Source organism: Pelmatolapia mariae, linkage group LG10_11, assembly GCF_036321145.2.
Source record: "Pelmatolapia mariae isolate MD_Pm_ZW linkage group LG10_11, Pm_UMD_F_2, whole genome shotgun sequence".
NCBI lineage: Eukaryota > Metazoa > Chordata > Actinopteri > Cichliformes > Cichlidae > Pelmatolapia > Pelmatolapia mariae.
This window is the reverse complement of record NC_086236.1, coordinates 37757520-37781975: the sequence shown is the minus strand read 5'-3', so window position 1 is coordinate 37781975 and position 24456 is coordinate 37757520. Positions and strand designations below refer to the sequence as shown.

Genomic DNA, 24456 nt, shown 5'->3' with positions numbered 1-24456 from the left:
AAGCTTTGCTTCACTCGCTCTCTTGTGACCTGACTGAGATTAGGAATCAATCCCTGGCTAACAACACTGCACTAACTGTGCTGACATTTAATATCAGCTGTTAGTTATACACTAAAAATACATCTTACAGTGCAGACACAGCTTTATGCAAGGCCCAGACCGCCAACCTTGCACATGCATATATGCATGTCATGCATGCATGCAATACATGTTGAATAAGCAAAGGGATAATGGAGGACAGACTAGTTGGTCAAAGTGCCTCTTTATGAACATTTGACAGCAAACAACGGAGAGAAAAAGATAAGACAAAGTTTTCAAATGCATGTAGTGTTTCGTACTGGAACTGGGCTGGAACTAATTTAATGCCCAAGTGACCTCACTGGAGCAAAGGCAAGTTGCACCTAATAGACTTCTTTGTCTGCATCCACACGTGTGACTGAAAGTGGCTGTTGAGCGGGTCGATGAGGCAGCAGGTGGGAGCAATTAAAACTGTCATAAAGTTTGAAAAATGGATCGTAGAGCAGCGCTGAGCTGATTGGAACAGACAGTGTTGTCATTAAGGTTATGCAGAAACTAAAGCGGGGTGAATAAGTAGGCCATACAACCCCAAACGTGTTGCTGCAGTTTGATTTCACTGCTAATGTTTGAGTTTCCAGATGTTTCTCTGGAGTGGCCTTGATTAATGTTATTATTAAGGAATGCCTGTTCTATTTCTCCGAGCATTTGTGTTTTTTAAGTAGTTGTGATCCTTATTATTTCAAGAGAAAACCACTTTTTGAGGGGGGAGAACTGACAGTTTTAAACAGTTGTGGAGAAACATGGGTAAACTGGTCTGGAGCCTCCATGGATCAGGCTTTCTCCAGTTCAACACAAACTGGTGGGGACTTTGTTGTGTTCCTCAAGCTCTTCAACTTTCAGTTACTTTAAAGTAGATTTCAATTAGAAAGCTTCAGAGCTCTTCTGTGTGCTCAGGTTAAAAAACCACCAAAAAACTCTACATCAACAGTGGATTTTATATCAAACAACCACGACATGATTGAAGACTTTGAGCTTGAATTTAATAAGAAGATGTTTAGGGATCACATCTTTATGAGGGGCTCAGAGGTCATTGGAAAAGGTAACAAATTTAAATGTAAGGATTTGTTTCAATAATTAGATGAATGACGTGTTGAACCCACAACATCACCAAATACTGCATTTCCTGCCCGGAGATGCTCTGATAGATCTTTATTACAGCACCTTCAGTTGCTCCTCGTTTTAGGCTCTCTTTGTTGTGATCATGTGACTGACTTGGCCACTGGAAAAACACCATTTTTCTTTGAGTTGAGATGTGTTACAAATGTGTATGGATTGATACACAAGCTTAAAGTAATAGTTACTTTTGTGTGTCATTTTTGAGGACTCACAAGAGGCCGTAGCTCAGATAGAGCGTCTACTGATCACAGAGCTGCTGGTTTGATCCCTGCCTGCTATAGTTTTATATCCATGTTAGATAGAAAACACTTCAGTAAGACAAAGCATAGAAAAAACTGCTTGTATGAATGGCTGTGAATGAGGCAAGTTGTATATGGTGCTTAGTAGAAAAGCACTGTATAAGAAATAAGTCCGTGTGCTTCAGTCCATACAAAGCAATCTGACTACAATGAAAACCGCTCTACAAATGCATCCAAACCTGAGTAAAAAGTGATCATTTATACAAGTTCAGCTTCACAAATCTTTCAAAAAGATTCCTGTGCACACAGATGTGTAAAAATACACATCCCAATCAAAATGGCACATCTGGACTTCCACTGTGTCACTGCCTTTTTTCAAATGAAACAGACGTTTTCTTCTTATTTGGTTCTTTTCTAAATAAAGAGAAAATCCCGTCAGCATAGCTTCTCCATAGCTTTTACTTCCCTTCGTTCGGCTACAACTACAATCGTGGTTTCATCAGTCCAGACTGTCAGAAGCTTTTTTTTTTAGATGGTTTCTGTCCTGAGCACTTCAGTCACACCTTTATAGTTTGGTCTTCATTAACCTGTGAATTTTATTCAGAATGTTTATGCATAGTCATATGTTATAATATTGAAAAGGGATTGATACCATGATTCTGAATATATTTAGGTGAAGTGTTAGAGCAGCACACAGTGTGTTTTTTAATTGTTGCATCGATGACCACAGCTGTAGATGTTGTTTTTCACAGTAAGCTACGTTTTGCTCCTGGACGTAGAATAAATGGAGGATAGAAAATGAGCCTGGCATAAAAAAAGTGAGCTTTCATATCCACCATCATTTATGGTGATGTCATACTTGAAAATTTACCTGAAAGTTTTATCAAGTAAATTGGTAGCAAGAAATCACAATTACTGTTTGCTACCAGCAGAGTGCTTTACACTCACACTGCACACAGTGTATGCTGTCCACAAAGAACAGTTCATTGATTGACCCCAAATTATCACAAGCGTCTGTAAACTTTTGATCACAACTGTATGTTTGTGTGATTCTAAACTGCAGAGGAAGTTTACCTTTCAGACCTTAGCTGTTACCAAGTGGGCCATCAGATGAGTCATCATCAGGTGACGGCCACCCTTCCTAGATGCTTCACCTTTTTAATCCAAGGACATCTTTGGGTGGTGCAGCAGATTTATACAGCGCCAAATCACAACAACAGTCTCCTCAGGGCGCTTTATATTGTAAGGTAGACCCTACCCTAAAAAAAAACCAATCATATGAGCAAGCACTTTGGTGACAGTGGGAAGGAAAAACTCCCTTTTAACAGGAAGAAACCTCCGACAGAACCAGGCTCAGGGAGGGGCGGGGCCATCTGCTGCGACCTGCAGCTAGCCTGTCTTTAATTCCTGATGGTTTCTTCTAAACAGCAGCCATAACCTTCCGTTCTGTGCCCCTTCACCCAAATCCTTTTTCTTTTTGGCTTGGACCCAGTGACTCAGAGGGCCTGTAGCAATGGTTGACGGGATTTCCCAGCATGTATCCAGCATTTACAGGGTATTTGCCTTCCACTGTGCTTCAGGCACCTTTTTGGGCCTTTTTCCAGCTTTATTAGATCGGGACAGTGAAGACTGACAGGAAGACATACAACAAAGGGCCGCGAGTCCACCCTCAGCCATACAGCATGTGGTCGCCTGAGCTAAACGGGCGCCCCTGTACTTCAGGTATAGCTCATTTCTGGGGCTTGGCAAGGTGTTGTGTCTGAACCTCCCCTCAATCTTGCCTTTTTTCAGCCCAAGGTATCAAGTTATGGTTTTGCTTCCCAGTTCTTCTTTCCCAGTTCCCATCTTCTTTTCAGCAGCTCTTTTCTCTGATGGTTACAGAAGTAACCAACACTTCTGTAAGAGCTGGTGGTTACAGAAGTAACCACCAGCTCTTCAGCTGTGGAACTTTCAAGATCTAAACCACATGGAAATCTAGCTTCCTGCATTTGTCTGGTTTTGGTCCCAGGATATGGCATCGTGTTTGACACAACCAGGGGAAAACAAATCTGCTCTGTTCTCCTCACACTGGTAAGTCTGGCTCTCAGTTGGGCCTAGAAAGCTTCACGTCGTCCTTATCGACTGGAACACTTTGTGGAGGTGTCATCCGCCTTTTATCAGCGTGACGTTCCTCAGTCTCTTTTGCTTGAGGCTGCTCATCTTCTCGGGCATTTCTCCTCTTCCTTCTGGCTGCTGGCTCATGGTGTATCACTTGTGATTGGACTCGCTCTCGCTTTTTGTGGAGATATGGAGATGTTTAGGAGAGGGAGCAGTGGAATTTTTAACAAGACTGTTGGCAATATGGCGCCAAGAAAGTAACTGAGTACTGCATCAGGAAGTCAGGAGTGGCAGAGAAGTAAGTGAGGGCTGTGGAGAACATGTAGGAGTGACAGGGTGGAGACGAGTGGTCAGAAGGATCACAGCAAGAGTGAAAGGGAAGGTTTACAAAATGGGAGTGAGATGTGAGGGGTGTATGCTACGAACAAAGCTCAGCACATCCGGGCTTTCTTCGAATTAGCGAAACCTACGCTGTTTATTTCTGATCATCAGAGCAGTGAAATTGGACCCATTGAAACATTAAAGCTTACTGTCCCACAGCCATTCACATACATGTTGTTTGAACATGGTGTGTTCCAGGTTTGTTCTTTAACCGTTAATATCATGAGTTTTTTGCACTGTTCAGGTCATAATCAAAACATGCTGAGCATAGATCATAAAAAGTAAGAAATACTTGTATGTAGTTCATACCTGAGTGAATAACAGAGTCGGTGGCTACAGAGGCGAGAACCTTCCACGTGTGTTTAAAGCAGAGCTGCAGCTGTAGTCTGCCCGAGCTTTCAGACACTGATTTACTTTGTTTGGCTAGCTGAGTATTTTTGCACAGATATATTGTTGTTCCTGATGTTTTACTGTTCATGATAAGAAACTTTAGCTTTATGGATTAGTGAGGATATTAAGGGACTGGTCTCTCATTTCTCGCAGTTGTGTTTGTTTAACAAAAGTTTGAAGAGACGAATTTCAGATATTAGAGTCCTTTGAAGTGACAATGACCGAGCTTTTCTTCTGTCAGAAGGAGGATTATGCATTGCCACAAATGCTAATAGACACAGACGGTCTGAAAGCAAAGTTCCTGCCGGTCAGCGCTGCCTCAAACTGAATAGCTGATGAAAACGCAGGTTTAGCTGCTTGAATGAAGAGTCTTGAAGCTGAGGCTCAATGGCTGGCAGGCTGTGTGTTTGTTCAGGGTATTAATGCTTTGTCTGGCTGTGAGCAGCTAATTATAGTCAGCACTGAGACACAGGACGGCGTTCTCACAAGGTCACACCACACTGGAATCTCATTGTGTGTCAGTGAGAAGCTTCACACTGCAGTTTCTCTTTTAATTTCACTTTTGAATTTGTTTATAGACTTTTATTAAAGGGAGGGGTTGTACGTGGGAAGATGTTTTCTGGTAGGAAATGACATGAAAGTCTCACTGATATTATGTCACCTTTGTTTCATCTGGCAAAAACTAGTGTAAAAATGTGCTCTTTTATTTACTTGTTCCTCAGCAGTTTGTGAGTGTTAGTTTGACATTTTTTACATTTTAACAAAAGCTTAAATTTTTTATTTTTTTGGGGGGGGGGGGGGAATAGAGAGAGATCAGTAGATCGTACGGTTACACTGTAACCTTGGTTCTCTGAGTGAGAGACTATCTCTCGAGTCCGTTACATCTTCCACATGTATGGGGTATGACCCCCGCTGGGTCATGGTGTGTGGAAACTTCTTTAAGACATTCCAGCTAGCCTGGACACGGCCCACAGCTTACATATAAAACAGCTGCACAGATGTGAAACCGGTGATGGTTTGATCGGAACACGTCTCCGAGCGGCCTGAAGGTGGAGAGATAGTTTCTCAGTCAGAGAACCAAGGTTACAATGTAACCGTATGTTCTCTATCATATCGAGGCTATCTCTCCGGCCCGTTTCATCTGTACGGGTTAACTCTGTGAGTCACCCCGCGAGGAGACAGTGCAACCGAACCCAGAGTGAATGTACCAATGAACTATTTAGAAATGTACGCATATACATGCTACCCCGCAGCATCAGGGAGGCTGCTGAGACATTCTCCCAACAGAGGACGCACAACACCCTCACACAGGACCACACACACACAATCAGTCACACATGCTCACTTTCAAGTGTAGATCAAACGATCACCGGTTTCACATCTGCACAGCTGTTTTATACGTAAGCTGTGGGCCGTGTCCGGGTACTGGCACTGAGCCTGGTTCTGCTGGAGGTTTCTTCCTGTTTAAACTTTTTCCTTCCTACTTTTGCCAAATGCTTGCTCACAGGGTTTCATCTGATTGTTGGGTTTTTCTGTAAATAAAAGGCGGAGTAAAAGTTTAAAGATAAGATAACTCTTTATTGTCATTGCACAGTCATACATAGTACAATAGTACAATGAAACTGGAAAACTGTCCCACGTCGGCACTACGTACAACACGACACAATAACTTAAGTAATAAAAAGAAGAAGAAGAAGTGAACATGAAAACACGAACTGTTTAACCTTTGCAAACCTGCATTGTAAGACTGTGACACTTGTTCTAATCAAATCTTCCGCTCGAGCCGTATGCTGTTTCCTGTCATTATTTTCCTCATAGTTGATTTTTAGTGTGAGTGTTGATGGGACTAGTGGGCATATCAGTAAGCAGTTGGTGTTTTGTTAACGTGCTGAAGTGTTTATTGGTGGAAAACATGAGAGACTACGAGAGGCCACTCAGCTAGCCTAGAGAGCATAATGATTCTTTTCCTGCTGTGCTGAACTTGATCCCTGGGTCTGCAGCAACACTGACTACATGTTCACGTCTTTGTAAGAACTTGGACATGAAAACCCAAGGGTCCACTTTTTGCTCTTGTATTATATTTCCCAGTCAAAAACTGACATGCATAAATGAAGAGAAGCAGTAGTGGATTTGCACTTATGGTCATAAAGAGTCAGTTTTCATTGTTCTGTGAAACGTATTTTTGAATAACCCAGTTTAAAACCATTGGCTTTGTAAAAACTACTGTGAAATTGCAGCTAATAATGTTAGAAAATGGTGTTTTGGTGTAAGAGTCACATAAATAGGAAAATTCTGTGAACAAAAAAAACAACCTTACGAGGTTGTTTTTCCAGTTGTCCACTCACCGTTTGTTTGGACAAGCAATCGAACTTCCAGGCTAACGGTGTGTGTGTGTGTGTGTGGGACGAGGTCCTGTTTCCTGTGAACAGTACACACTGCACAACGGCTGTGGTGGAAACAACATGGATTCCTCTTCTGTGGCCACAGGTTAGACCATAAAAATCAAATTGCCCTAGTTGACCTTGCATGCTCCACCTGCAATTATAAAAAATTGGAAGCAGATGCCTAAACGTCCTCAGCGTCGTATTTGGAGAAACATATGGAGGCGTGTCTGACTCGGTCCTGTGCTGGGGAATCCAGTGCAACGCAAGCCATCCTGCAGGAAAGATGGTGGCACCAAGAAGCTCGGTGTTCCTTAACGAAATACTTATCACGCTCTCTGTGATGATTCTGAACAAAAACGATGGCTGCACTAGTCAGTGATGGCAGAAACAGAAATGAGGAGCCACTGGAGGGTCTTTAAGTTTAAGCAGAGGTCAGCTGCAATTAGCTGTTCCCACACAGCGCCACTTAGGTCACGCTTTACACAGTGATGACGAAGGCATGCAAAAGTCTGTTTCAGTGATGAAGTCAAAACAGCACCAAACCTGCAGAGGAGGTCAGTTGGTGTGTATGTGCTACACTACTGTGTGTGAAGCCTATAGCTGTGCATGGAGCAAATCGCCTTCTTTGGTTCATGATTGCAAACCCGTGTCTGTTGTATCCATTTAAAGCATGCAGCAGACACGAGTTTGCAGTGTGTGAGTGCAAAGGAAGACAAACTCCAGACTCTGAAATCAAGCTGAAGGTAAAAACTAGCTACAGGTAGAGTTGCGTAGTCCAACGTGCTCTTTATGTACCAGAAACACGCTCTATTGTGACATGCTGTGTACAGACTGATTTGAATCCCATTCATTTTAAGGCGCTGACTCTAATGGATTGTTGAGCATTGCTGGCCTTGCCACACCAGGCAGTCAGCAAGGCAAGGTCGTTGGTGCCTCAGCTGGCCGCTAGTAATGGAGCAGCCCTCTCTCATTGATCACTTCCAATAATGCTATTTGGAAATGATAATTTCTGCTGCTCCAGAGTATACAGGATTAGCTCAATTAATCACATTTACAGATTAGTTTGTCCTCCCTTATTGATCATCCCTTTGTTGCTGCACCAGCATCAATGCAAACACGTTTATCTACTGCAAATCCTTTTTTAAAAATGAGCATTGATGGCAGGAATAATCTTTTCATCTGGGATGCTTTAATCTGGGAAGTAAGTGGTGAGTGATGTGGACCTGGGCGGCTGGTGGCAACGTTGGAGGATGCAATAATCTCTGTGTTTGGAAAGTCTTCATCGTGTGTGTTTTAGGACACATCCGTGCTTTGGATGGACGTGAAAGCTGTTCAGTAAAAACCAGACTCCACTCTTCTCTTTGTTTGCTGCCTCATAGCTGTGTGTGAAAGATGGCATGTAGCTCCTCATCACAGGATGACTCGGGTGGCGGCCGTTTATCCTCCTGACCTACCTACGGGGTCTGACGGTGACCCCCGCGGCTCGGCTGCCGCCTAAACAGAGTTCAGAGCGTGCTCCTCCTCTCTCTGTGTGTCAGATGTGCTGCTTTGTAGAGCAGGGTGATATGGCCAAAAATATTTATCACAATATATATTTGAAAATTTGTGATAACGATATAACTGACGATATAATTGATGCGAGACAAAATACAACTCCACAACTTTACTAGCGCAAAAAAACCCCATCCATTTATTTTCATTTAAACAAGCAGCTGTTTTTTATGTGCATTAAAGCTATATAAAACTTTAACAGTGCAAATGCAAATTCCTTTCTTAAAGTTTAACCAAAAGGCATTTCCAGTACAAATGGGCTGACATATCCTGAGCATAACCATGTATAATATCCACTGAAGTTAAAAAGAGGTGCTTTGCAACATTAAACTGCAGTGTGCCAAATAAAAAAGTCAAATACGTATTTTTCAGACCATAAGGTGCACAGGATTATAAGATACATTAAGCGAAACAAAACAGTCAGATAAATCAAACTTTCCTCAACTCATTCTTCTTGCTTCCTCCACTTCTGTACCATTGATTCATTAATGCTGTATTCTATCACAGCTGCTCTATTCCCATGTTGTTGCAGTATATTAATGACTAACCTGGTATTGTGGATGGATTATCTCAGTTGTTCTCCTGACTGAAGTTTGGTCCGTTTACAGCATCCTGCCATGCGATTGCATTTGTCCCTAACCATCGGGAACCCTCACGTTAACTTTTATCCAGTGAAAAAGTGTTAGCGTTCATCCTGCAGCTTCACTGTTTATGTTATGCTAACATAGCTGTGTCACTAGCGATCACGTAGCACATCATTATATACCAGCTAGCCCAACTTCAGTAACCCTACAAACGTCACTGCTGTTTAGTTTTCTGTCTTCATTTATGTTGGAAGTGATAGCAGAGCTGTACGTTTGAATTTGTTTCAGAAATCTCTCAGTCAGAACATGCTATATCATGTTTAGGTGGAAGCTAGCGAGCTAACTTCCTGCTAACTTCTAACTCTGTTAAATGTAATAAATCCTGTTTTCATGGATGCCTGGATGTTAAACTTAATTGTTACACCTGGTAAAGCAGCAACGCTGATCATTTTATTAAAGATGAAAGAATTTAGACAGTCTGTAACTCTCAGTGATGCCACAGTGTTCGTTTGACTTTGGGACATGAATCTGACGGAGTTTAGGACCCAGATTACTCCCAGATTTACGAGCACCTTAGTCCGACAAATTCGGCAATAATGACAGCCCGCTTGCATGTTCTACAAAAAAATGTGCTTTGTTGTGTATCTGACGGACAAACATCAAACCAGTTCCACATCACTGAAGTGGCACCATTTTTACAAACCAATTCTGGTTCAGCCACTTCCAGCCCTCACCACTCTGTGTACTTACCGAATTATTTGGTGTCGTGGTTTAACCATTTCCACTGCAACTTCATTTAAATACAAACACATCTTCTGATTATGTCACAGACTAATATCAGTTTTCAAGACTTTTTAGGAGTGAGCACATGGTGCCAGTTACTGGGCAGCAGAAACATTATTAAAATGTGTGCTGTCACCTGTTTTTACCCCTCAGCCTTAAAAGGCTGATTGGCTGTATTCATCACCCAACGGGCGGGTGGGCAGGCAGCACGGACACCCACCTGTTGTGAAGGCAATAACTCACGAATGAGGCAACGTAGCATTTTGAAACTGACACCAGAGGTGTATCTAACTAAAAATGCGAATTTCAATAACCTCCAGCTCAAGGTCAAAGTCACAGTTTTCTGAAAATCTTGTGAATGCATTAACTCCAGCATGAGGCGACATTTTTCAAATCACCACTGCAGCGATGACAAAGGGTTTGAAAACCCCTGTGATCTGAAACAAACGTGTCTTTAAAACGGGGAAAAAGATTCGGCTACATTCCTCCTCTTTACTGTCAGCTCATCATATCCAAAAGATATCCTTTCAAGACTGACGTAAATTTTGCTCTTGCTCCTGACCTTCAGTGGACAAAGCCAGAGGGACTGGAGTGGGGGGTGGGGGGGTTCATACGAGGCCATGTCACTATTATGTCTGTCCTACAACATATATCATAATCACCTGTACCAATGACCTTGGCTATGAGCCTAAAGACCTATGAATTCATTGCTAACATAGGTTACAGTGGAGGTTACACAGCCTGTCCTCTCACACCTCCCTGAGCTGGAAACACTTCTTAGAGGCAGCGTGCTACAAAGCTCTAACCACAGCTGGGAAACCCTCTCACTGGGACTGAGCTTAAGCTTGATTGACCCCACACCAACTTTGCATTACAACAGCAGAAAGAGTGTGCTGCTTCAGTCTGTATTCACTGACCAACAGTTGCCTTGAGTCAGTGACTGAGCTTTAATTGCATTTGGAGCTGAATGTAAACACAGTGCTTGGATCAGTGATTAGAACCTTGCAGAGTAAATGTTCAGCTTCATTGTACCAATAACCTGCTGCCTGGCTGTGGTTGGGATGTCAGCGGAGCTCCTGAAAATGATTCTGCTGCTGCGTTCAATGCTTTTCCCTGGGTATGCAGTCCATATAAATTCATCTTCTTAAATATTTGAGGGTGGCTGTAGCTCAGGTGGGAAAGCAGGTCGCCTGCTAATCAGAAGGTTGGTGGTCGAGCCCTGCTTGCTCCAGTCTACATACCAAATGTAATGGCAATATACTTACCCCAAGTATTGAAATGATACAAACATACGAAGAGCATAGAAAAAAGTGCTCGGGTCAGTGAAACTCAGAGAAGAAAAGTGTTATTTTTATTTGTCACCAGGCCAAATTACAAGACTTCTGGGCAGCATGGTGGTGCAGTGGTGAGCAGTAGCACCTCCCAGCAGGAAGGCTGCTGGCTAGCCTGCTGTCCCGGTGCGTTTGAGTCTCCTCTCTGGTTGCTCTGGCTTCCTCCCACAGTCCAAACACATGCATGTGCATTTAACTGAAGATTGATGAGAGCTAGATGAAGGCCATAAATGTGTCATAGATTAAGTTTTTTATGGATGTTGTTCAATGTGACTTATAGTCTAAAAGCATTATGTCATTCATACATACATACATACATACATACATTCCATGTCCTAATTGCTACTCTTGGTAGCCGGGGATTGGTCTGCCAGGGCCTCGCTCCGGGCCGTCCCCCAACACACATCCCCTGACCCCCACGGTGCCTCCTGCGAGTGGTGGGCCTACAGGAGGATGGACCCATCTCCCTTTTTTGGGCTGTGCCCAGCCGGGCCCCATGGACTAAGGCCCAGCCACCAGATACATAACAGTGTTTGGTGTGAACTGTAGCCAACAGTAATGGACACATGGTTAAGGAGAGCTGTTTAAAAGAAAACCCTGACTGGGCAAACTGACACTCTGAGGAAGGCTGTGCTTTTCAAATGTGAAATTCTGACTTTCATTTGAACGGTGAAGGGAAGCACGAGTGTAGAGCATAGCTAGGACTGGAAATTTAAGCTTCAGTTCAAGATTTGTTGACCATGTCCAGTCCCCTTCATGGTCACATGGTCTGTTGTTCTCCTACTGGACCTAAAAACTGAACCTACCTGTGCAAACTTGCTTTTATTTAGTTCTGTCTGTTAAAACTGTTTTAACTGTATCCTTTTGTATTGACGTGGTACTCCTGCAGCACATTTCTGCTAAATTGAGTCAAAGTCTCGTTCTCCTAATCACACACACGTTCATATAGTGCTCTTATCTATATCTAATCAGGCTTATCTAAAATACACACGCACAAAGTATTTTGCATCATTCCTTCATCATATAAATCAGCGGTCCCCAACCCCCGGGCTACGGACCGGTCCGTGAGTCATTTGGTACCAGGCTGCGAGAGATGACACTCGGGTGTGAAATTTATGGTTTTCAGGGATTTTATTGGTTTTTATCGTTATTTTTTATCATTTTTATCGTTAACTTGGTTTCCTTGGGTCCTTTCCTATGTGTTATGAATAAATCTTCTTTGTTTTTGGTACTGGTACTGTTTTGTTTTTTTTTTTTCTTGTATGTATCCGCGAAACCTTAAAGACCAGTCCATGAAAATATTGTCAGGCATAAACCGGTCTGTGGCACAAAAAAGGGTTGGGGACCGCTGATATAAATGATTAGTTAACTTGCGTTATTGGATTCTTCTTGGTCACTGTCCTGGATCTCAGTTTGGAGTGGCCAGGTTGGGAAAAATAAACACATATTTAGTGAGATTGTTGGATTTAGTAGAGAGACTGAATTAAGAGAATTCATCATTAGTGTGACAAAGAATATCACTTTCACCGGTGGTCTTATAGAAGATGATTAAAGCTATACAACACTCTTTACAGTAAGCTGAAGAAACGTGTCTCTGTGCACAGGCCTGCTGTGGCTCCTCTGCTGTGTGTTATCCAAAGCAGTTGGAATCAGTACAAACACACCAAGTAACTGTTTCTTTGTAAGAGCGTCACACACATCTGTTCCCAGGATAACACTGGAAGAAGTGTATAGATGAAACTCGCAGGATTGCCCCGGTGAGCAGTTGCATTCGTTAGACGTTCACTGTGTTACTTTTGCTTCCTTGCGAGTAAAATAAACATGTTGGAACTCGCTGCTCTGTGTGTCTCACTTCATAAGAGAATTTTTGAAACATGTCCCACAGAGACACTTTGACACATTTCTGTCTCTCCTCAGGCTGACTGTACACTTACCAAGAGACATGGGTTTAATAGTAGTAGCTACTCAACAAAGCCAGGGAAGAGGTCAGTGCATTCATTTTTTATTTTCATTTTGTACGTAGACTACCACTCCAACATTTGGACACACCCTCTTATTTAATGGTTTTTCTTTCATTTTACTGCTTCCACATTGTAGATACAAACTGAAGACATCAAATATATGAAGCAAGATTTATAGAATAATGTAGCAAACAAAAAATTGATAAATAACTCAGCTGACCGGCCTATTTGACAACTGTTGGAATTCATATTATGGCGAGAACCAATCAGCTCAGTAAAGAGAAACAACAGTCTATCATTACTTTAAGAACTGAAGGTCAGTCAGTCGGAAAACTGCTAAAACATTGAATGTGTCCCCAAGTGGAGTCACAAAAACCATCAAGACTACGATGAAACTGTCTCACATGAGGATCGGCCCAGTAAAGGAAGACCAAGAGTCCCTCTGCTGCTGAGGATACATTCACCCGAGTCACCAGCCTCAGAAATCACAAGTTAGCAGCAGCTCAGATTAGAGCCCAGATAGATGCCACACAGAGTTCCAGCAGCAGGCACATCTCTACATGTTCAGAGGAGACTGCGAATCAGGCCTTTATGGTCAAACAGCTGCTAAGAAACCACGAGTAAGGAAAAGCAACATTGAAGGCAAACTGGCTACCACAGCATCCTGCAGCCACATGCCATCCCATCATTTATTCCTCAACAGGACAATGACCCCAAACACACCTTCAGGCTGTGTGAGGGCTCTGTGACCAAGAAGGAGAGTGATGTCTGTGCCAGATGGCCTGGCCTCCACAGTCACCTGACCTAAACCCAATGGAGATGGTTTGGGATGAGATGGAGCGCAGAGTGAAGGCAAAAGGACCAACAGGTGCTCAGCATCTCTGGGAACTCCAAGACCGTTGGAAAACCATTTCAGGCGACGACCTCATGGAGAGAACGCCAAGAGTGAGCAAAGCAGTAATCAAAGCAAAGGCTGGCTTTGAGAGTTATTTCACACTTGTTGATTACTACATAATTACATATGTGTTCATTCATAGTTTGGATGCCTTGAGTGAGAATCTACGATGTAAACCTTATGAAACTAAAGAAAAACATTAAATGAGAAGGTGTCTCCAAACTTCTGACTGGTAGTCTATTTCACAGTATGCTTTAGGTGTTTGGTAAAACTTGCTGCTTGTGTTTTGTGCTGTAGGTCGGGGCAGGAATGCCTGGCTCAGCCCTCTGGGTTGTGCCATGTTCACTCTGAATGTCCAGATTGAGCTGAACTCCAAGCTCGGACAGAGGATTCCCTTCCTGCAGCACCTGGCTGCTCTTGCTGTAGTGGAGGCTGTTTGCTCACTTCCTGGATATCAGGTATCCCGATATCTCCATAATAACATTAAGACATCCAACTGTTGAGCAGTCCATGTTCTTATTACAGCATTACTACCAATTAATGTCACTGTATTAAAAGCATTTTATTCGAAGCACTGCAGCGTTAGGGCCTTTTTCCTGCTTAGATGTTCTTATATTGTTCTAAAAGATGATTGTGCCCTTACTGTAAGTTTTATTTTATTCATTTTTTTAGGTTTTTCCTCATATACCCTGTGTTTATTCCCCCATCATTAGCCTAGTATTTACCCAAAAGGTTGATTCTGATCATCTGGACGTTTTCAGTGGGAGAAACGTTTCATCATCATCCAGGTGACTTCTTCACTCTCAGCTGACTGCAGGTTTCCAACCTTATAAACAGGACATTTGCATAATGACTGAAACCAGCACCACTGAATGCATGTGATTGATCATTAATATGCAAATTCTCATGACCATTGATCAGCAACCACTGATCAATGTCCATGAGTCCCATTCACAGAGAGTTGGGGAATGGCTGCAATCACAGCATTGTAAGATGGTGACAGATGTACCCTTAGGCCCCCTCCTCCATTCAGAGATGGTCTTTCCCTTTTCACGTAAATGGCCTCCTTGACTCCGCCCTCAAACCAGCGTTCTTCCCTGTCCATGATGTGTACATCCTCATCATTGAAAGAGTGTCCACTGGCCTGTAGGTGTAAATAGACTGCAGAGTCCCGGCCTGACGAGGTAGCTCTTCTGTGTTGTAGCCAGAGGTTGTTTGGTTTCCCCGATGTATAAATCCTGGCAATCCTCCTGGCACTTAACAGCGTACACTATGTTACTCTGTTTGTGTCGGTGTTTGGAAGAAATGCATCTCAACTGTTCCGATACTCCTGACATGTACGGGATCACTACGGGTTTTCACTTAGGCAGCAGTTGTAGCGTCCTGATGACACCCAGTTTGTGCTCCAGTGGATGATGAGAGTCAAACCTTAAATACTGATCCGTATGTGTAGGTTGATCAAGGAACTGACCTGCCAGCCCATCGTTCATTCAGTGGTGCTGGTTTCAGTCCTTGTGCAAATGTCCTGTTTATAAGGTTGGAAACCTGCAGTCAGCTGAGACTGAAGAAGTCACCTGATGACGAAACATTTCTCCCACTGAAAACGTCCAGATGGACAGAATCAACCTTTTGGGAGAGCATGCATGAAGACAGCCTAGTATTTACCTCATAATGGAAATTTCTCTATCACACACACGTTCATCTATAACATATCCAAGCATGGTCATTAACATGCAATTACTTGGTACCATAACCATTTTAATCACATGGAAATGTTATTAGACTATTTTCACACATTTTGAAGTATAATAAAGGTCATTGTGTTGGTATTAAAGTACATAGATGATTTTTAACCTCCTGTAGGACATAGATCTGAGGGTGAAGTGGCCCAATGACATCTACTACAGTAACCTGATGAAGCTCGGAGGAGTGCTGGTGACTTCCACAGTACTGGGATCAACTTTTCATCTGCTCATAGGTGACAATCTGCACGGTTCAACAGACACATATCACTCATATCAACATGAAGCCGTTCCTCACATGGCTAAACTAACATACTGCTTTTAAACTTGTTAACGTAAGAGAGTACCTTAACGTAGCAGTATACAAAGTTTTATATGAGAATGGGCGTCTGATTGGTTAAAACTGATGAGGAGAAATCCTAGTTTACATTTATTCTGCCTTCGTTGGTGCTCTGAGGTGGTCCCAGCCTCTCAGCACTCCGTCTCATCCAATCCTGAAGAGCAGCACCTAAAAGGGAAGGCCCCTACTCTGCTACACGGGTACTAGATGCTTTTCCCTGTTCCTTCACCTTTCACCTAATCACTTCTCACGTCTTAGTGAGCATGAAGGCCACCCTGGCTGAGATACTGGATATTGTTTTTGTCTCATGCGGTCCTGATGACCCACCTTATCATAGGACTTCGTGTCCCTTTGCCTTGAAGCTTCTTCACTGTCGCCATTTCTAGCTAAATTCAATTCAATTTTATTTATATAGCGCCAAATCACAACAAAAGTCGCCTCAAGGCGCTTTATATTGTACAATAGATCGCACAATAATAAATACAGAGAAAAACCCAACAATCATATGACCCCCTATGAGCAAGCACTTTGGCGACGGTGGGAAGGAAAAACTCCCTTTTAACAGGAAGAAACCTCCGGCAGAACCAGGCTCAGGGAGGTGCGGGGCCATCTGCTGCGACCGGTTGGGGTGAGAAACACTGTCTAGACATCTAAATTCTTAAGCTGTTCACTATAACACTAAATAGTCCCTCCTTTTACACCTGTTAAGGTGTAAACCTTTATCTCACACATTGTCTTCCCCTCTCCATTGTACAGGGCATCTGTGGTGCCCTGGAGCTTCAAACCTTCAACGCTACACTTGATTTTGCCCTCAGAGGCCTTTACTCCCTCCTGTTACACCTACTCTTCCTCGTCACCCTCTGACTCCTCCTCCACTCGGAACAATGGCAACTGTTACGGTGTAGAGTTCTTCTCCTTAGACAAACAGCTACGATCAACCTATCCAATAGCCGTCTAGCACATGGAATACAACAACAATCACAGGAACGTGGAATAGCTAGAAAGCACGCTATTTATACTAACAAGGACATGCAGTGGTTTAGGCTTTTCTGTCGGCTGTCTGTCACCGGTTTCTGCCAGATTAGTCCTCACCTCGGCCAAAGTTCGCGAGGGTGGTTGTGCAGGTACACAGTGTGTCAGGTGGTACCAATTAGCTCCAGCTTTACCTTTACCTGGACTGCATGGGTTATACATTGAATCACCTCATAGGGTCCAGTCCTGGTTTCAAGCCACTTTCTCTTGTGAACTTTCACCCATGCCCACTCACCAACCTTTACTGCTCATTTGGAGTTGCCTCGGGCTCAGCCAGCTGCACCTGCTTAGACAAAACTCTGGTCAGTTTAGTCAACGCTGTCATATGTTCATCACGGCTCACCTGCCAGACATCCAGAGAGGGCATATGACCTCCCTCTCATGGTGGGCCAGGGCACCTGGGGAGGTTCTCTTTGACATGAGAGCAATGGGGAGAGAGTCCACCCACATCAGTCTAGTTCAATAAGATAAATTAAGAATCTTTCTCTTCAGAGTCTTATTTGCCCTTTCCACCAGCCTTTGTGAGGCAGGATAGCAAACGGCCCTGAAACTGTGTTATACCGCGAGCCTTTTCTACCCCTGCCAGTTCTTTATTTGAGAAATGCGAGGCATCATCAGAGCATATGCTCCTCGGGACCCCAGACCAGGGTATTAACTTGTTTTTCAGCCACTTCACTACGGTCTGCGCTGATTCATTTTTGCATGGTACTGCTTCCACCCAGCTTGTGAACTCTTCCACCATCACCAGCAAGTACCTGACCCACTCCCACATCAGTGAAGTCAATTGTGATATCTTGAAGTGGAGCGTCTGAGACTGGAAACCTTCCCACTGGGCATTTGTAGGGCGCCCTTGGGGTGTGCCCATTGCATGTATGACAGCCCGTGACCTAGTTGACTACCAATGCGGTCATGTGGGGGTCCCACCATCAGGTTTCAGTGTTCGTCTGGGTCCTCTTCTTTCCTTCATGGGCAAGCCCATGTGCTTGTTTCAGTAGCAGGTGGTATAGTTTCACTGGAGCTACTATTCTTCCATCATGAGACCTCCAGAGTCCATTCTTTTGTGTTGCTCCTTTTCATAAGGTCCAGCCTGCCTCAGATATAGTCTATTTTATAAACAATAAAACTGTTTTTTGTTTTTTTTGTTTTAATATCTTGCTGCATTTTGTACAAGTTCATTCTAAAATTTTAAAAAACAAAACACTAAAGCTATTCTGTTATACTTGTATGCAAAAAATACACTGCATCCAAAATATTTCCCAGTTCAGCAATAATGATCTTTTTATTTAAACTTTTAGCAGAAGTTTAAATCTAAGTATTTAAAGTAAGATTCGAAAAGTAATTTCAAATGCAATTTTATGCAGATTTCAAAAACTCTTTGGTTTAACCTGACACTGAATCTTGTATAACTTGTATACAAAACTTAACACACTTTTTTTTGGGGGGGGGGGTTCGAACCACAAAACTGTTTAGCCTGCTGTCGTGCCAAGGTAGGTCTCCCCAACAGAATTAGTTTCCCCTGCGTCAGGAGCACGCGCTGGGCTCTCCAAATCACCGACAAACAGTATCCCACATTCTTGATTTTTAGTTCACAAGCACTTCTTATAACGACTAACTCCTCCTGAAACGTTGGAGGTTTTAGCTCTTTATACAGTAAAGTTACAGGAGGATAAAAATAATTATCAGGAAAAATGTCCTTCGTTTGTTAAAATAATCCCGTCCGATACCACATGAGAACAATAAATAATATAAATAATATAAATAAATAAATATAATTTTCTATTTTAACCCTCATATTGAATGGTAATGTAACAACACTCATTTTTTACAACACTAAAGCATCACTATGTCCATGTCTAATTGTAATGAAGGCGAAGTAAACTGGATCTGCACTCCGTGCCCAGCGAATGCTCGCAGTGCAGGGGGAACAGATTTTGTCGGGGATGCCTACCTTGGCACAACAGCTGGTTTGGCAGCACGTAGCGAGGCTCCAGATGCTTTCAGTGTCAACTCCAGACCGCCGACAGGTCTCGCACACAACAGCCGCTTCATCACGTGACGCATACTGCTCCGACGTGCCAAGGTCACTACCTGGGTTACGCCATGTCGCAGGTTTTGTGAGGTGCTTTTTTGATATCTAATTGATCGGATTAAATTTTTAATTTCTTCCTCCTCCTGGTCCCTCTTTGCCACATACCTACGATGGTAGTGCTCCAAGTTCTCTACCCACATCGTGTAGAACATCATGGCTAGGCCTACCACCTCCGCTAGGGCCTTCTGAACGCCATTGGAGAGGACCTTCACACACTCCAGACTTCTTGGATTGCATTATTGGAGTTATGTCGTGCACCTGTATGCCTTTCCTACAGGGTGGCAGCCCATTTTAAGCACTCCAGCATCCCTTTGTGTTATTTCCTTTTTTATGTCTCCGATAGTCAGTCAGTTGGGTATTCCTTCCTTAGAACTCCCAGAGGTGATCCCATTACAGGTTGAATGGTATAGCATATCCTTCTCATGACCCGATGCTGGCTTCCTTTAGTAGTTTACATGTGGTGTCTCTCCCCTCCAACTTACTCAGCAGGGCCCTCAGGTCTCCACCTCCGAAGGTGTCTCCCATCGTCTCTCCCTCTAGGGTGGTAATCCAGTCTGAGGCTCCTCCTCCCACTGGGGGAAATTTGGAAGGTAGGCCTCAATGTCTCTTTGGGGAATGGAACATACAGCAGGCCTCTTCCATCTACTACTCGTAGTGGCAGTTGGGTTATTGGTATTGATTCCCCGCCTTGACCTCTCAGTCACATCCTACGAGTCTGGGGTGGAGATCTCTCAAATGTGAGCTGGGACCCCTCTGCACCACTCATCGGTGGAGGAGTGAATACCCCTGTGAAGTCTCCCACTAGTGTACCCTGAATCTGGGTTGTTGGTTGTTTCCTTCAAGTCGTCTGGATCCTCCTCCAATTTTCCACTTGTCTTGGATCTCGTCCTCCAATCTGAGTCCTCCTGTAGGGCTGACCCTCCTCGGAAGTGTGTCTTAATATGCAGCCTGTCGATGGCATGGAGGGCGTGCTGGCACTGGTTTGTGCTTCGTGGATAATCCTTTTGGTGTGGAGTCCGAGGGGGCTGGTGAACTCCCGGTGCTAAGTGATCCTTCTTGTTTCAAGGTAAGCTCAGCAATGGCCTGCTTCAGTTCATTCACCTGCCGAGTGGATTGAATTACCACCTTTACCGCTGTGTCTGCCATTTCTGTCACTTCCCTGTGAAGTGTAGCATTTGCCTTCCGATCCGAAGCCTCATCTAGATCCAGGACGCCAGTCTTTACTTGGAACAGTGGGGCTTGTACTGCACTGCCCCCAGCATCAGCATAAGGGGGTGGCGTTGTGGGCAAAGCAGGTAGAGTCTGGCCGCCCCTCCTTTTTCTTCAGAGTTCCCTTCTCCACCTTTCTGTTGCTTTTTCTTTCATTTCTTCGCTTACTTCCCTGCTGCTGACACCCTCTTACACATTGCTGGCTAATGACTTCTTTGTCCTTTCATTTCTTCAGCTTGTATAAGATGGGCCCCATTTGTGGCCACCTGAGGCCTTCCAGTCTCCCTCAGTTTCTCTCTGTGCAGCAGCTGCTCCTGTGGCGTTGCACATAATCCCAGAATGCCGTCTCCGGGTTGCTGGTCAGGAGACCCTGCTTTTCCCACTTTTTTCCCACAATTTTGCTGCGACTTGTTTTGTCTTTTATCTTTCTCAGTGGCAATGTTGGTTACCTCTATCACCCAGCCCTTTACTTGACCATTTGTAATGCAGATATCTTCCATCATTACTCACTCCTGCTTGACAATCGGGGTTAGTGTGTGTGTGTGTGTGTGTGTGTGTGTGTGTGTGTGTATATGTCTTATGGTCTTTGCCGATCATTTTCAAACTGGTTTGGCTGGAAATAGCTATTCCTGTTTATGTGGTTTCTTTGGTCCTCACAGCTTGGTTGATTTTTTTGTTAGACACTACAAGGAGTTTACACTAGCTGCCCAGTACACACTGTTCACATCCTTGGTTTTTTTTGTTTTTGCAACTTCTGTCCAAGTCTAAAATGAGGATGGGGCATCCCCGGTTGTCACAGCTGACACATTAATGCAAAGTCAGTTAAAGAATAAAATGTTAAAATTCTAGCAGAACGGATAGTAAGGTTTTATCAAGGAAAACATTGGTATGCTGGCCCTTTGCTCCTATTGTACCAAAACACCAGTATTCTAGCTTCTTGGAGTTCATGTTTCATAAACAGTGCCTGAATGACCCCCTCATTTCTACACCAAAGTCACTGCAGATCAGTGGTGTTAGATACAGCTCTGTTGTATTCTCATCTCTGCTTTAAGGAATTTGTTTTTGCAAAGAAATTATAATCTGTTTAATAAAACAGCATGAAAATAACGTACACAAGGCATTGGGTGACCATAGAAAACAAGCAGCAGAATTTATACCTACATTTCTGCTGTATATTCACATATCACACATTCTATCCAGTTAAACATTTTTGCGTCCTCACCTTGGGCCTGAAATTGCTTACAGTGTGTTCACTCATTGGTGCATGTTAAATGTTAAAGTTCACGATGGTACGATTGGACTGAAATTGTTTGGCTTGTTTGGAGGAAAGCCTCTTTTCTCAAAAATGAACTTGGTAGCATGGCTTGGGTTTGCATCTGAATAAACCAGAAGATTTCTGGAACAGTGTCCTTTTATAGTAACACGAATTCTGTTAGCACAGCGTGGGGAGGTGATGGTTTGGGCTTTTGCTGCAGTCCACCATGAGATATTATATTTAACTGTAAAACAGCAAAGTATTCTGCAGTCAGATGTGAGGCCATCTGTCTGACAGCTAAAGTTTGCCAAAATTGGATTGTCTAGCATAACAACGATCCCTCAAGTACAGCAGCAACTCTACAATATAGTGGCTAAAGAGGAAACGAATCAAGGTGCAATAATGACTCAGAGTAAAAGTCAAAATCACGATCCTGATTAAAACGCTGTAGAGGAACCTCGAGAGCTGTGCATGAATGAATGTGCACAAACCCAGGTTATCTCAGAATATTGTAATTATCTCTTAAACGTGTTCTTCCCTACAGGCTGTGGGTTTAATGTGACAAACAGCAACCCAACAGTGTGCATCAATGACCTGATCCAGTCGTACAACTTACAGCACAACTGTAGCCTGCAGCCGCTCAGCTGTGCCCAGCTCATCGCGAGGACTGTCAACTGCCTGGAGGCCCTTATTGACAACTTCCAGCAAGGAGGCCCAGAATCTGTCCTGCCCACGTACTACAAGAGATGGCTCCACAGGTGTGTAACGTAGACAACTCTTGATGCTTTGTCCTTAATGTAAATATGTAAGAAAAAGTGTGTATGTCTCTGTTCTGTGTCCTGTTTGTTTGTATATGTGTCTTTTTGGCTGCTGTTACAACCAAATTTCCCCTTGTGGGACAATTAAAGTATTATTCTATTCTATTCTATTCTATTCTATTCTGAACTAAGATTTCACTTTTACTTAGAATCACACACTTTCTTTTAGCAACATGGGAACAAGGATTTAATGGGCGATTTTCAGTCTAGAGATGCACTGACCGGATTCAAATCAAGTATCCTTATGATACCACTTCTTATTTTTGCTTTTACTGACCCAGTCTCTAATACAGGGAAACTGTAATGTCATATATCTCACTAATTACAAATGACATAATATTTAACAATCTCTTGTGTGGCTACAAATTGAGGTAATTGCATGTGTTCTCTTTATCTTGTGATTAAATCTCATTCAGTCATATTTAACTTTCTTTTTCTGATTCGCCTGTTAATAGACTTTTAATCTTTTATGTACATGTATCCTTCTCAAACACTAGTAAAATGCAGTCAAATCTAATTTATATTCCATTGTGCATTCAGAAGAACATAACATGAACAAAACTGTGTAAAAGAAAAACGGCACATAAAATCCTGAAACAGATGACGTTTTGTTTTTCATGTAAGAGTAAAGTGGCTCTGGAGTTAGGTTTTAACCACTGTTCAACTTAATTAAGTTTACTAGACCCCACATTCACATTTAAACTGTAAAAACTGCTCTCTTTGTTCTGACCTCAGTGGAAGTTGGGTGCGTCTCTGGAGTGAGGACGGCCCAGAGGTTCAGGTGACGGGTCTGGACCACAACGGTTTCCTCCAAGTGCACAGCAAGGAGCAGGGTGTGGTCTCAGTGGAGCCGGATGGAAACTCGTTTGATATGCTGAAGAATCTGGTGGTCATCAAAACACATTAGGACCAAATTCATAAAGCACAGACTCATCAAGTGTGTGTGTGTGTGTGTGTGTGTGTGTGTGTGTGTACGTACTGGACCATGTTAACCAGATGTTTTTATGTTGGTCAGGTTACTTGTTCAGAAACATACAGTAGTGACAAAGACAGAAACAACATGTAGAGATCTCTGCATTGGTAATGGCTGGTGTGCTGGTCTGGGACTACTAAATGATGTTAATGTCTTACAATGTGTATTCATTTTGTCTTTCAAAATAAATCTTGTACCCATCACTAGAACGATTCCATGAAAACAGTGAACAGTGCAATTTGGACTGTTGCTATTTTCAGCAAAATAAAGATTTCCACACACGTTTTTTTGTCAGTTTCTTTTTACCTAAACTTTCGCAGGTTAGACCCTTTTTTCAGATTTTCAGGGGAAGCTTCAAATGTTCCGACATATGGAGGACCCTGGAGTGTCCTGAAAGGCCTGAGGATAAAGATGTCTAGCAAGTCACTGACAAAGCTTTTCTTTGGATGTTAGCTGCTTTTTGTTCATTTTTTTGATCCCCCACTGCTTCAGTAATGAGCTTCAGGATCTGGGAAGGCCATTCCAGGACTGTCAGTGTTCCATTGTATGTTTTTCCAGGTATGCTTTAACTGCACTGTTTAGGATCATTGTCCTCTTGACAATCTCTCACACTCACCGCACCACTCTCCTGACGTCCTGCATTCATGTAAATGACTATTTGAATACAAATTGTCAAACAAACATTCCATTTGACTCAGATAACGGTCTTGTGAATTGCTTTTTCCTCCACCACGTTAAAGTTGCGATTCACGGAGGGGAATCTCAATTCTGTAAAATTTTAATCACGTCAGCAGCAATGACACCTGCTTATGTCAACTGGACATCTATTATATTTCAGTTCAATTCAGTTTATTTATATAGTGCCAAATCACAACAACAGCGCTTTATATTGTAAGGTAGACCCTACAATAATACATACAGAGAAAACCCAACAATCATATGACCCCCTATGAGCAAGCACTTTGGCGACAGTGGGAAGGAAAAACTTCCCACTGTCGAGGACGAGGAGGGGAAAAAGGAAGGGTAAGAAGAGTAAGAAACAGAATAACTGATGACATCAGAGCTACAATAGTGGACCATGTCATCAACCATGGGATGACCCTGAGGGAAGCTGGCCAACGGGTTCAGCCTAAACTGAGCCGCTACACTGTGGCAGGCATCATTAGGACATTTCGAAATGAGAATTGGTAAGTACTTTGTAGCACTGC

At 43.1% G+C, this 24456-nt stretch overlaps 1 protein-coding gene across 2 annotated transcripts in view; it reads left to right on the top strand.

Moving 5' to 3' along the window:
• The window catches only part of hlcs (holocarboxylase synthetase (biotin-(proprionyl-CoA-carboxylase (ATP-hydrolysing)) ligase)), a 46506-nt gene extending 22986 nt beyond the window's left edge, over nt 1–23520 (top strand). For both annotated transcript variants that reach the window (XM_063488282.1, XM_063488283.1), the window contains exons 7-11: nt 12852–12919; nt 14088–14248; nt 15654–15768; nt 22002–22215; nt 23011–23520. In XM_063488282.1, coding sequence (XP_063344352.1) covers nt 12852–12919; nt 14088–14248; nt 15654–15768; nt 22002–22215; nt 23011–23182 — 730 coding nt within the window. In that variant the 3' untranslated portion in view covers nt 23183–23520. The remainder of the gene's footprint in view (nt 1–12851; nt 12920–14087; nt 14249–15653; nt 15769–22001; nt 22216–23010) is intronic.
• The last annotated feature ends 936 nt before the right edge of the window (nt 23521–24456 follow it).